Below are 13,930 nucleotides of genomic sequence, written 5' to 3'. Positions count from 1 at the left end.
GTGAAAAACTATACAATCGTTGAATATGATGTGACTTTTTTTTTTTGGCTGCGTTGGGTCTTTGTTGCAGCACGCAGGCTTCTCATTGCAGTGGCTTCTCTTGTTGCGGAGCACGGGCTCTAGGCACACGGGCTTCAGTAGGTGTGGCTTGTAGGCTCTAGAGCACAGGCTCAGTAGTTGTGGCACACAGGCTTTGTTGCTCAGTGGCATGTGGGATCTTCCCGGACCAGGGATCGAACCTGTGCCTCCTGCATTGGCAGGTGGATTCTTAACCACTGTGCCACCAGGGAAGTCCCAATATGTGTGACTTTTAACACATGAGTATGGTAAAGTTATTTCATCATTCTAATATACTTTTTATGTGTGTGTATTTTAACCTCTGAGACTCAGTGTCTCACACAATTATTGTTGTATCCTATTTTTTGAAGTGATGTATAAAATGATGATACTTTTGCAGGCAAAGGCATATTAGACTAGATGAAATAAACTTATCAAGAGAAAAGAAGTTAAAATAGCACACATGGTGGATCCCATATGAAAAAAGAGACATATATTTGGATACCTACGTGTGTACAAAGGAAAAGACTTGGAAGGATGGAATGTTTAAATCTGGCTAGTAGGACTACAGGTTTTTTAAAGTTTCTTTTTACTTATAATAGGGGTTTTGCCTAGTTTTGCTACAGTAAGCCCATGTTACTTTGTAATAGCTGTTTTTCATCTATACAGTACAAGTTATATTTTCTCATTCTTTTTTCTCTGCAATATTTCCATAAATGGTAGCAGTCTGCAGAGTTTATTTCTTCTAAATCCTGAAGTATTGCTCACTTGTTAACTGTGACTCATAATATTTCATATTTATTTTAGACCTTTTTTCCCCCAAGACCATGCTTTAAAGCACTATCTCATTAGTTCATACCACACCTCTGGTAAGCATTTCTTTCCTATGGGACTGAATTACATTCTGTATCCAATGTGTAACAGCCAGATGGTATGAGAGATGGAATTCCTTGGTCTTTACCAAAAGGTGATCTTTTTATTTCCCAGTTGGGTTCTGTGATTTCTCTCATGAATACAATTAACAAATGAGAATGACAGCAGAAAATAACCCTGTCGTGACACTTTCACAGGTAACTAGAGAAAGAGCTTTCTATGGAATAAATTTGTGGAAGCTGATGTTACCAGTAACAGAGGGAATGAAGGCTTTGATAATACTAGTTACATAAAACATCAAGATTCAAGATTTTGCAAAAATGTTGACCACCTACATTACCTGAAGCCTGGTTTAGCAGTTTGCTATGCTGACCTATTATGTCTAATTTGCAACTCTGCCTATAAGAGTTACATGGCACTTTTGTTTGGACTAACCAAGCACAATATTTTATGGAATTTTTTGGATTGGGCAGCATATAGTGTAAAAAGATATTTGGTAATAAAGTTTCAGGGCATCAACCTGGAGACTTGGTATCTAGTTATTAACAGCACAATTGCATTTTATGGGGATTTCAGTGATGTACATTTGGACTAGAATGATCCAAAAAATACTGTCTCTTCATGTACAAAATTTGAACTAACATAAATACTTTAAGATTTTTTTAAATGTTTTTCCAGTTTTATTGAGATATAATTGACATTAAAATGTTAATTCATCAAAGTTAACATAATTTCAAAGTTGACTGCCAACTGAGTAAGTTTTAAATTGTGTTAGGGTTCTGTACAGAGCCACTTTAGCTGGTAGATGGAAATGTTCAACCATCTTTGTTTTTTTGGTATCCTGTTAATATCAGAACTTCTGTGAAAGAGTTTATTATTACACAATTAGCATAATAGTCACCATTATTTTAATCTACAACAGTGTCTCCCACCCAGGTGTTCATTAAACAACAGTGCTAGTATTGTTGCTGAAAAACAGCTCTAAAAATCAGTGACTTCAGACTGGAACATTGGTGGTCCTATGACAAAGGCCAGACCACTGTTGTGATAGGGCAATACTATAAATTTAAGAGTAAGAAAAATAAGATGAGGGACTTCCCTAGCGGTCCAGTGGTTAGGACTCTGGGCTTCCACTGCAGGGGGCACTGGTTCAACCCTGGTTGGGGGACCAAGATCCCGCATACCACATGGTGCAGCCAAAAAAAAAAAAGAAAAGAAAACAGTAGAGCAAAAATTTATTGCAGTAGAGAGATTTACATTTATTTCTCTGGGACTCCTAAACTTTGCAAGTTTAAGGTGAGGAACATTCTCAAGAATGGATCTTAAATAAACCAAAACCTCCAGGAAAAAATAGTTGTGGCATAGATCCAAATGGAACCCACATTATGATGTAACAAGTTATCTTTTGTTTACATTTCTAGGAAAATTCTGTTTGAACATTTCCGGGCTTGGCTTTCAGACATTTCGAAGATTGACCTGGAATCAACCATTGACATGTCCTGTGCTAAATATGATTTCTCAGGTAAGAAAGATTAAAATCTTGCTGTCGCTAAGATTTAAAGGCTTTAACTAAATGATGATGGGAAGACAGTTGTCAGTGTTCCAAAATCCTAGACTTCGTGTCCCTGCATAGCATGAGGGTCTTCTTAATGAGTACAATCTGACCCAGCTCACGTATAGAAATGCCCATCTTATTGGAAGGTATAAGGCAGTGGTTCTCTTTGGGAGTATGATAAAAGCTATGAACATATTGTCACCAAGCAACGGCTTGTGTGCCTGAGGCACACAAAGCCAAACTCTTGATAGCAGTGTTTGTAGCAAAATAAGGACGCCAAGCAAGGAGAATGGGCATCTCATGCTCAAAAAATGTGAACTCCCCAATGGCTTTCAGGGAAGGGTTTTTAAAGACAGGGGAGAGGGTTATTGGATGCATCATCAGCTCATGGACTTTCTTCTGATTGGTTGGTGGTGAGGGAATAGAATGATGTTTCAGGAATCTCAATCACTGACCTTCTGGTTCCAGCCAGAAGTCTGGGGTCTGTGTGCTTGTGGTCAGCACATAATTGCCATCCTCCACCTGGGTGGTGAGGGGGTTTCTTAGTTTCTGCAGAACAGCTCAAAAATATGCATCAGATTCTTATCTCTATCCCTTCAGGAGGAACTAGGCGTCCTGTGACTCTCATTTCCTAATCATTAACTGCTTGAGCCTGCTCTTTGTAACCTGGGGGAGGCCTAGGAGACTGAAGCCTTTTTTTCTATAAACAAGAAACGAGGGACACAGAGGGGTTTTTGTGCCCAGGAAGGCCTTGCAGGGTCCTGCTTGGTTTCAGTATTTTCAGAAAAAGGCCAATAATGCACATACATACCAACTTTGCATACAGTATCAGGAAATTCAGAGTGATGGTGTAAACTACTCTTAAACGTCCCAGGAAACACATATTTCCCTCAATGTCTTTTCTTTTCTTTTGAAGGTAATGAGTGAATATATTCTTAAGGAAAAAATGTCAAACAATATAGAATACAGTGTAATCCACAATAGTCCCCTTCACCTTCTCCTTGTCCCTCTTTCTCTTCAGATGTGTCCACTGTCACCAGTTTAGGGTGCATCCTTCTTGTTACCTTTCTGAGCATATTAATGTCCTTTTGATAACATGTTTGGTTTTCATCTGGAAGGAAAAGTGTTTTGTGTTGTTTTGTTTTACTAAATAAAATTCTGCTTTGGGTTTACTCTCCCACATTGTCCTAGGGAAGTACAAATTGGTAACAGCATTTTGAGGATAACTTAGACACATGAAGAGTCATATCATATGCCCTTTTTTAAACTTTTTTTTAAATTTGAAGTAATTTCAAACTGACAGACAAGAGGCAAGCATAGTACAAATAAGTTTTTTCCATTTTACCTGAGGGTAGGTTGCCCTTAGGATGCTCCATGACCCCTGAGTACTTCAGTAACTTCTACAACAAGGACACTTCAGCTATGTGACAGTAAGAAGCCATTAAAATCAGGAACTACGATTGATACATTATTCCCATCTAATCTGCAGGCTCCGTTCAGGTTCTATGATTTGGTCTTTTATAGCAAAGGGATCTGGTCTAGGATTGCACATAGCATTTAGTTGTCATGTGCCTTCAGTCTAGAACAGTTCCTCAGTCTTTCTTTGACCTTCATGATCTTGATGCTTCTGAAGATTTACAGATGAGTTATTTTGTAGAACTTCCCTCAGTTTGGGTTTGTCTGCTGCTTTCTCATGATTAGATATGTGTTCTTTTTACTGCATCTTATCAAGTGGTAGGTGGTGTGTCATATTACTAGTGATATTAACTTTGATCACTTAATTAACGTGGTGGCTGACATCAAGTTTTTGCACTGTAAACGTGTTCTTTTACTCTAAGTTAATAAGTATTTTGTGGGGAGACACTTTAAGATTATGTAAATATTCCATTTCTCATCAAACTCTGATTCACTTATTTTAGCATCCACTGATATTTCTTTTTTTTTTTTTTAGCTTACACCCAGATTGCAGAAATTTTATTTTATTTTATTTTATTTTATTTATTTATTTAAACAATCTTAAACATCTTTATTGCAGTATAACTGTTTTGCAATAGTGCATTAGTTTTTCCTTTACAACAAAGTGAATCAGTTATACATATACATATGTTCCCATATCTCTTCCCTCTTGCATCACCCTCTCTCCCACCCTCCCTATCCCACACCTCTAGGTGGTCAGAAAGCACAGAGGTGATCTCCCTGTGCTATGCGGCAGCTTCCCACTAGCTATCTAATTTACATTTGATAGTGTATATATGTCCCTGCCACTCTCTCACATCGTCACAGCTTACCCTTCCCCCTCCCCATATCCTCAAGTCCATGATCTAGTAGGTCTGTGTTTTATTCCCATCCTACCACTAATCTCTTCGTGACATTTTTTTTTTTTTTTTAGATTCCATATATATGTGTTAGCATACGGTATTTGTTTTTATCCTTCTGACTTACTTCACTCTGTATGGCAGATTCCAGGTCTATCCACCTCATTACAAATAACTCAGTTTCATTTCTTTTTATGGCTGAGTAATATTCCATTGTATATATGTGCCACATCTTCCTTATCCATTCATCTGTTGATGGACACTTAGGTTGCTTCCATGTCCTGGCTATCGTAACTAGAGCTGCAAGAAACATTTTGGTACATGAGTCTTTTTGAATTATGGTTTTCTCAGGGTATATGCCCAGTAGTGGGATTGCTGGGTCATATGGTAGTTCTAGTTGTAGTTTTTTAAGGAACCTCCATACTGTTCTCCATAGTGGCTGTATCATTTTACATTCCCACCAGCAGTGCAAGAGGGTTTTCTTTTCTCCACACCCTCTCCAGCATTTATTGTTTCTAGAGTTTTTGATGATGGCCAATCTGACCGGTGTGAGATGATAGCTCATTGTAGTTTTGATTTGCGTTTCTCTAATGATTAATGATGTTGAGCATTCTTTCATGTGTCTGTTGGCAATCTGTATATCTTCTTTGGAGAAATGTCTATTTAGTTCTTCTGCCCATTTTTGGATTGGGTTGTTTGTTTTCCTGTTATTGAGCTGCATGAGTTGCTTATAAATTTTGGAGATTAATCCTTTGTCCGTTGCTTCATTTGCACTTATTTTCTCCCATTCTGAGGGTTGTCTTTTGGTCTTGTTTATGGTATCCTTTGCTGTGCAAAAGCTTTTAAGTTTCATTAGGTGCCATTTGTTTATTTTTGTTTTTATTTCCATTCCTCTAGGAGATGGGTCAAAAAGGATCTTGCTGTGATTGATGTCATAGAGTGTTCTGCCTATGTTTTCCTCTAAGAGTTTGCTAGTGTCTGGCCTTACATTTAGGTCTTTAACCCATTTTGAGTTTATTTTTGTGTATGGTGTTAGGGAGTGTTCTAATTTCATACTTCTACAGGTAGCTGTCCAGTTTTCCCAGCACCACTTATTGAAGAGGCTGTCTTTTCTCCACTGTGTTTCCTTCCCTCCTTTATCAAAGACAAGGTGACCATATGTGTGTGGGTTTATCTCTGGGCTTTCTATCCTGTTCCATTGATCTATATTTCTGTTTTTGTGCCAGTACCATACTGTCTTGATTACTGTGGCCTTGTAGTAGAGTCTGAAGTCAGGGAGCCTGATTCCTCCAGCTCCATTTTTCGTTCCCAAGATGGCTTTGGCTATTCGGGGTCTTTTGTGTTTCCGTACAAATTGTGAAATTCTTTGTTCTAGTTCTGTAAAAAATGCCAGTGGTAATTTGATAGGGATAGCATTGAATCTGTAGATTGCTTTGGGTAAGAGAGTCATTTTCACTATGTTGATTCTTCCAATCCAAGAACATGGTATATTTCTCCACCTATTTGTATCATCTTTAATTCCTTTCATCAGCGTCGTATAGTTTTCTGCATACAAGTCTTTTGTCTCCTTAGGTAGGTTTATTCCTAGATATTTTTTTCTTTTTGTTGCAGTGGTAAATGGGAGTGTTTTCTTAATTTCATTCTCAGATTTTTCATCATTAGGGTCTAAGAATGCCAGAGATTTCTGTGCGTTAATTTTGTATCCTGCTACTTTACCAAATTCATTGATTAGCTCTAGTAGTTCTCTGGTAGCATCCTTAGGATTCTCTATGTATAGTATCATGTCATCTGCAAAGAGTGACAGCTTTACTTCTTCTTTTCCTATTTGGATTCCTTTTATTTCTTTTTCTTCTCTGATCGCTGTGGCTAGAACTTCCAAAACTATGTTGAATAAGAGTGGTGAGAGTGGGCAACGTTGTCTTGTTCCTGATCTTAGTGGAAATGGTTTCAGTTTTTCACCATTGAGAACGATGCTAGCTGTGGGTTTGTCATATATGGCCTTTATTATGTTGAGGAAAGTTCCCTGTATGCCTACTTTCTGCAGGGTTTTTATCATAAATGAGTGTTGAATTTTGTCAAAAGCTTTCTCTGCATCTATTGAGATGATCATATGGTTTTTCTCCTTCAGTTTGTTGATATGGTGTATCACGTTGATTGATTTGCGTACATTGAAGAATCCTTGCATTCCTGGAATAAACCCCACTTGATCATGGTGTATGATCCTTTTAATGTGCTGTTGGATTCTGTTTGCTAATATTTTGTTGAGGATTTTTGCATCTATGTTCATCAGTGATATTGGCCTGTAGTTTTCTTTCTTTGTGACGTCTTTGTCTGGTTTTGGTATCGGGGTGATGGTGGCCTCATAGAATGAGTTTGGGAGTGTTCCTCCCTCTGCTATCTTTTGGAAGAGTTTGAGAAGGAAAGGTGTTAGCTCTTCTCTAAATGTTTGATAGAATTCGCCTGTGAAGCCATCTGGTCCTGGGCTTTTGTTTGCTGGAAGATTTTTAATCACAGCTTCAATTTCAGTGCTTGTGATTGGTCTGTTCATATTTTCTATTTCTTCCTGGTTCAGTCTCGGCAGGTTGTGCATTTCTAAGAATTTGTCCATTTCTTCCAGGTTGTCCATTTTATTGGCATACAGTGGCTTGTGGTAATGTCTAATAATCTTTTGTATTTCTGCAGTGTCAGTTGTTACATCTCCTTTTTCATTTCTAATTCTGTTGATTTGAATCTTCTCCCTTTTGCTCTTGATGAGTCTGGCTAATGGTCTATCAGTTTTATTTATCTTCTCAAAGAACCAGCTTTTAGTTTTATTGATCTTTGCTACTGTTTCCTTCACTTCTTTTTCATTTATTTCTGATCTGATCTTTATGATTTCTTTCCTTCTGCTAAACGTGGGGTATCTTTGTTCTTCTTTCTCTAATTGCTTTAAGTGCAAAGTTCGGTTGTTTATTCGAGACGTTTCCTGTTTCTTAAGGTGTGATTGTATTGCTATAAACTTGCCTCTTAGAACTGCTTTTGCTGTATCCCATAGGTTTTGGGTCGTCGTGTCTCCATTGTCATTTGTTTCTAAGTATTTTTTGATTTCCTGTTTGATTTCTTCAGTGATCACTTCGTTATTAAGTAGTGTATTGTTTAGCCTCCATGTGTTTGTACTTTTTACAGACCTTTTCCTGTGATTGATATCTAGTCTGATAGCGTTGTGGTCGGAAAAGATACTTGATACGATTTCAATTTTCTTAAATTTGCCAAGGCTAGATTTGTGACCCAATACATGATCGATCCTGGAGAATGTTCCATGAGCGCTTGAGAAAAATGTGTATTCTGTTGTTTTTGGATGGGATGTCCTATAAATATCAATTAAGTCCACCTTGTGTAATGTATCACTTAAAGCTTGTGTTTCCTTGTTTATTTTCATTTTGGATGATCTGTCCTTTGGTGAAAGTGGGGTGTTAAAGTCCCCTACTATAATTGCGTTACTGTCGATTTCCCCTTTTAAGGCTGCTAGTATTTGCCTTATGTATTGAGGTGCTCCTATGTTGGGTGCATAAATATTTACAATTGTTATCTCTTCTTCATGGATCGATCCCTTGATCATTATGTAGTGTCCTTCTTTGTCTCTTGTAATAGTTTTTTTTTCTTTTTTTATGCTTTGATTTTATTTATTTATTTCTCTTTTGCTTTTATTTTTTATTTTTATTTACTTATTTTTAAACATCTTTATTGGAGTATAACAGTTTTACAATAGTGTGTTACTTTTTCCTTTACAACAAAGTGAATCAGTTATACATATACATATGTTCCCATATCTCTTCCCTCTTGCATCACCCTCTCTCCCACCGTCCCTATCCCACCCCTCTAGGTGGTCACAGAGCACAGAGGTGATCTCCCTGTGCTATGCGGCAGCTTCCCACTAGCTATCTAATTTACATTTGATAGTGTATATATGGCCCTGCCACTATCTCACTTCGTCACAGCTTACCCTTCCCCCTCCCCATATCCTCAAGTCCATGCTCTAGTAAGTCTGTGTTTTATTCCCGTCCTACCACTAATCTCTGCATGACATTTTTTTTTCCCTTAGAGTCCATATATATGTGTTAGCGTACGGTATTTGTTTTTCTCCTTCTGACTTACTTCACTATGTATGACAGACTCCAGGTCCATCCACCTCGTTAGAAATGACTCAGTTTCATTTCTTTTTATGGCCGAGTAATATTCCATTGTATATATGTGCCACATCTTCCCTATCCATTCATCTGTTGATGGACACTTAGGTTGCTTCCATGTCCTGGCTATCGTAAAAAGAGCTGCAATAAACATTTTGGTACATGAGTGTTTTTTTTTTTTTTTTTTTTTAACATCTTTATTTGAGTATAACTGTTTTACAATAGTGTGTTAGTTTCTCCTTCACAACAAAGTGAATCAGTTATACATATACATATGTTCCCATAACTCTTCCCTCTTGTGTCACCCTCCCTCCCACCCTCCCTATCCCACCCCTCTAGGTGGTCACAAAGCACAGAGGTGAACTCCCTGTGCTATGCTGCAGCTTCCCACTAGCTATCTAATTTACATTTGGTAGTGTGTATAGGTCCCTGCCACTCTCTCACATCGTCACAGCTTACCCTTCCCCCTCCCCATATCCTCAAGTCCATGATCTAGTAGGTCTGTGTTTTATTCCCATCCTACCACTAATCTCTTCGTGACATTTTTTTTTTTTTTTTTTTTTTTTTTTTTTTTTTTTTTAGATTCCATATATATGTGTTAGCATACGGTATTTGTTTTTATCCTTCTGACTTACTTCACTCTGTATGGCAGATTCCAGGTCTATCCACCTCATTACAAATAACTCAGTTTCATTTCTTTTTATGGCTGAGTAATATTCCATTGTATATATGTGCCACATCTTCCTTATCCATTCATCTGTTGATGGACACTTAGGTTGCTTCCATGTCCTGGCTATCGTAACTAGAGCTGCAAGAAACATTTTGGTACATGAGTCTTTTTGAATTATGGTTTTCTCAGGGTATATGCCCAGTAGTGGGATTGCTGGGTCATATGGTAGTTCTAGTTGTAGTTTTTTAAGGAACCTCCATACTGTTCTCCATAGTGGCTGTATCATTTTACATTCCCACCAGCAGTGCAAGAGGGTTTTCTTTTCTCCACACCCTCTCCAGCATTTATTGTTTCTAGAGTTTTTGATGATGGCCAATCTGACCGGTGTGAGATGATAGCTCATTGTAGTTTTGATTTGCGTTTCTCTAATGATTAATGATGTTGAGCATTCTTTCATGTGTCTGTTGGCAATCTGTATATCTTCTTTGGAGAAATGTCTATTTAGTTCTTCTGCCCATTTTTGGATTGGGTTGTTTGTTTTCCTGTTATTGAGCTGCATGAGTTGCTTATAAATTTTGGAGATTAATCCTTTGTCCGTTGCTTCATTTGCACTTATTTTCTCCCATTCTGAGGGTTGTCTTTTGGTCTTGTTTATGGTATCCTTTGCTGTGCAAAAGCTTTTAAGTTTCATTAGGTGCCATTTGTTTATTTTTGTTTTTATTTCCATTCCTCTAGGAGATGGGTCAAAAAGGATCTTGCTGTGATTGATGTCATAGAGTGTTCTGCCCATGTTTTCCTCTAAGAGTTTGCTAGTGTCTGGCCTTACATTTAGGTCTTTAACCCATTTTGAGTTTATTTTTGTGTATGGTGTTAGGGAGTGTTCTAATTTCATACTTCTACAGGTAGCTGTCCAGTTTTCCCAGCACCACTTATTGAAGAGGCTGTCTTTTCTCCACTGTGTTTCCTTCCCTCCTTTATCAAAGACAAGGTGACCATATGTGTGTGGGTTTATCTCTGGGCTTTCTATCCTGTTCCATTGATCTATATTTCTGTTTTTGTGCCAGTACCATACTGTCTTGATTACTGTGGCCTTGTAGTAGAGTCTGAAGTCAGGGAGCCTGATTCCTCCAGCTCCATTTTTCGTTCCCAAGATGGCTTTGGCTATTCGGGGTCTTTTGTGTTTCCGTACAAATTGTGAAATTCTTTGTTCTAGTTCTGTAAAAAATGCCAGTGGTAATTTGATAGGGATAGCATTGAATCTGTAGATTGCTTTGGGTAAGAGAGTCATTTTCACTATGTTGATTCTTCCAATCCAAGAACATGGTATATTTCTCCACCTATTTGTATCATCTTTAATTCCTTTCATCAGCGTCGTATAGTTTTCTGCATACAAGTCTTTTGTCTCCTTAGGTAGGTTTATTCCTAGATATTTTTTTCTTTTTGTTGCAGTGGTAAATGGGAGTGTTTTCTTAATTTCATTCTCAGATTTTTCATCATTAGGGTCTAAGAATGCCAGAGATTTCTGTGCGTTAATTTTGTATCCTGCTACTTTACCAAATTCATTGATTAGCTCTAGTAGTTCTCTGGTAGCATCCTTAGGATTCTCTATGTATAGTATCATGTCATCTGCAAAGAGTGACAGCTTTACTTCTTCTTTTCCTATTTGGATTCCTTTTATTTCTTTTTCTTCTCTGATCGCTGTGGCTAGAACTTCCAAAACTATGTTGAATAAGAGTGGTGAGAGTGGGCAACGTTGTCTTGTTCCTGATCTTAGTGGAAATGGTTTCAGTTTTTCACCATTGAGAACGATGCTAGCTGTGGGTTTGTCATATATGGCCTTTATTATGTTGAGGAAAGTTCCCTGTATGCCTACTTTCTGCAGGGTTTTTATCATAAATGAGTGTTGAATTTTGTCAAAAGCTTTCTCTGCATCTATTGAGATGATCATATGGTTTTTCTCCTTCAGTTTGTTGATATGGTGTATCACGTTGATTGATTTGCGTACATTGAAGAATCCTTGCATTCCTGGAATAAACCCCACTTGATCATGGTGTATGATCCTTTTAATGTGCTGTTGGATTCTGTTTGCTAATATTTTGTTGAGGATTTTTGCATCTATGTTCATCAGTGATATTGGCCTGTAGTTTTCTTTCTTTGTGACGTCTTTGTCTGGTTTTGGTATCGGGGTGATGGTGGCCTCATAGAATGAGTTTGGGAGTGTTCCTCCCTCTGCTATCTTTTGGAAGAGTTTGAGAAGGAAAGGTGTTAGCTCTTCTCTAAATGTTTGATAGAATTCGCCTGTGAAGCCATCTGGTCCTGGGCTTTTGTTTGCTGGAAGATTTTTAATCACAGCTTCAATTTCAGTGCTTGTGATTGGTCTGTTCATATTTTCTATTTCTTCCTGGTTCAGTCTCGGCAGGTTGTGCATTTCTAAGAATTTGTCCATTTCTTCCAGGTTGTCCATTTTATTGGCATACAGTGGCTTGTGGTAATGTCTAATAATCTTTTGTATTTCTGCAGTGTCAGTTGTTACATCTCCTTTTTCATTTCTAATTCTGTTGATTTGAATCTTCTCCCTTTTGCTCTTGATGAGTCTGGCTAATGGTCTATCAGTTTTATTTATCTTCTCAAAGAACCAGCTTTTAGTTTTATTGATCTTTGCTACTGTTTCCTTCACTTCTTTTTCATTTATTTCTGATCTGATCTTTATGATTTCTTTCCTTCTGCTAAACGTGGGGTATCTTTGTTCTTCTTTCTCTAATTGCTTTAAGTGCAAAGTTCGGTTGTTTATTCGAGACGTTTCCTGTTTCTTAAGGTGTGATTGTATTGCTATAAACTTGCCTCTTAGAACTGCTTTTGCTGTATCCCATAGGTTTTGGGTCGTCGTGTCTCCATTGTCATTTGTTTCTAAGTATTTTTTGATTTCCTGTTTGATTTCTTCAGTGATCACTTCGTTATTAAGTAGTGTATTGTTTAGCCTCCATGTGTTTGTACTTTTTACAGACCTTTTCCTGTGATTGATATCTAGTCTGATAGCGTTGTGGTCGGAAAAGATACTTGATACGATTTCAATTTTCTTAAATTTGCCAAGGCTAGATTTGTGACCCAATACATGATCGATCCTGGAGAATGTTCCATGAGCGCTTGAGAAAAATGTGTATTCTGTTGTTTTTGGATGGGATGTCCTATAAATATCAATTAAGTCCACCTTGTGTAATGTATCACTTAAAGCTTGTGTTTCCTTGTTTATTTTCATTTTGGATGATCTGTCCTTTGGTGAAAGTGGGGTGTTAAAGTCCCCTACTATAATTGCGTTACTGTCGATTTCCCCTTTTAAGGCTGCTAGTATTTGCCTTATGTATTGAGGTGCTCCTATGTTGGGTGCATAAATATTTACAATTGTTATCTCTTCTTCATGGATCGATCCCTTGATCATTATGTAGTGTCCTTCTTTGTCTCTTGTAATAGTTTTTTTTTCTTTTTTTATGCTTTGATTTTATTTATTTATTTCTCTTTTGCTTTTATTTTTTATTTTTATTTACTTATTTTTAAACATCTTTATTGGAGTATAACAGTTTTACAATAGTGTGTTACTTTTTCCTTTACAACAAAGTGAATCAGTTATACATATACATATGTTCCCATATCTCTTCCCTCTTGCATCACCCTCTCTCCCACCGTCCCTATCCCACCCCTCTAGGTGGTCACAGAGCACAGAGGTGATCTCCCTGTGCTATGCGGCAGCTTCCCACTAGCTATCTAATTTACATTTGATAGTGTATATATGGCCCTGCCACTATCTCACTTCGTCACAGCTTACCCTTCCCCCTCCCCATATCCTCAAGTCCATGCTCTAGTAAGTCTGTGTTTTATTCCCGTCCTACCACTAATCTCTGCATGACATTTTTTTTTCCCTTAGAGTCCATATATATGTGTTAGCGTACGGTATTTGTTTTTCTCCTTCTGACTTACTTCACTATGTATGACAGACTCCAGGTCCATCCACCTCGTTAGAAATGACTCAGTTTCATTTCTTTTTATGGCCGAGTAATATTCCATTGTATATATGTGCCACATCTTCCCTATCCATTCATCTGTTGATGGACACTTAGGTTGCTTCCATGTCCTGGCTATCGTAAAAAGAGCTGCAATAAACATTTTGGTACATGAGTGTTTTTTTTTTTTTTTTTTTTAACATCTTTATTTGAGTATAACTGTTTTACAATAGTGTGTTAGTTTCTCCTTCACAACAAAGTGAATCAGTTATACATATACATATGTTCCCATAACTCTT

The 13,930-nt window shown here is 37.5% G+C and overlaps 1 protein-coding gene across 1 annotated transcript in view; it reads left to right on the top strand.

The window, feature by feature from the left end:
- Nucleotides 1-13,930, top strand: part of OGFOD1 (2-oxoglutarate and iron dependent oxygenase domain containing 1) — an 87,776-nt gene that overhangs the window by 6,559 nt on the left and 67,287 nt on the right. Inside the window, exon 4 of the mRNA XM_059045709.2 lies at nucleotides 2,352-2,452. Coding sequence (XP_058901692.1) covers nucleotides 2,352-2,452 — 101 coding nt within the window. The remainder of the gene's footprint in view (nucleotides 1-2,351; nucleotides 2,453-13,930) is intronic.

Source organism: Kogia breviceps, chromosome 18, assembly GCF_026419965.1.
Source record: "Kogia breviceps isolate mKogBre1 chromosome 18, mKogBre1 haplotype 1, whole genome shotgun sequence".
Lineage (NCBI taxonomy): Eukaryota > Metazoa > Chordata > Mammalia > Artiodactyla > Physeteridae > Kogia > Kogia breviceps.
Note: the sequence above shows the minus strand (reverse complement) of the source record. Positions and strands in the feature narration are given on the sequence as shown.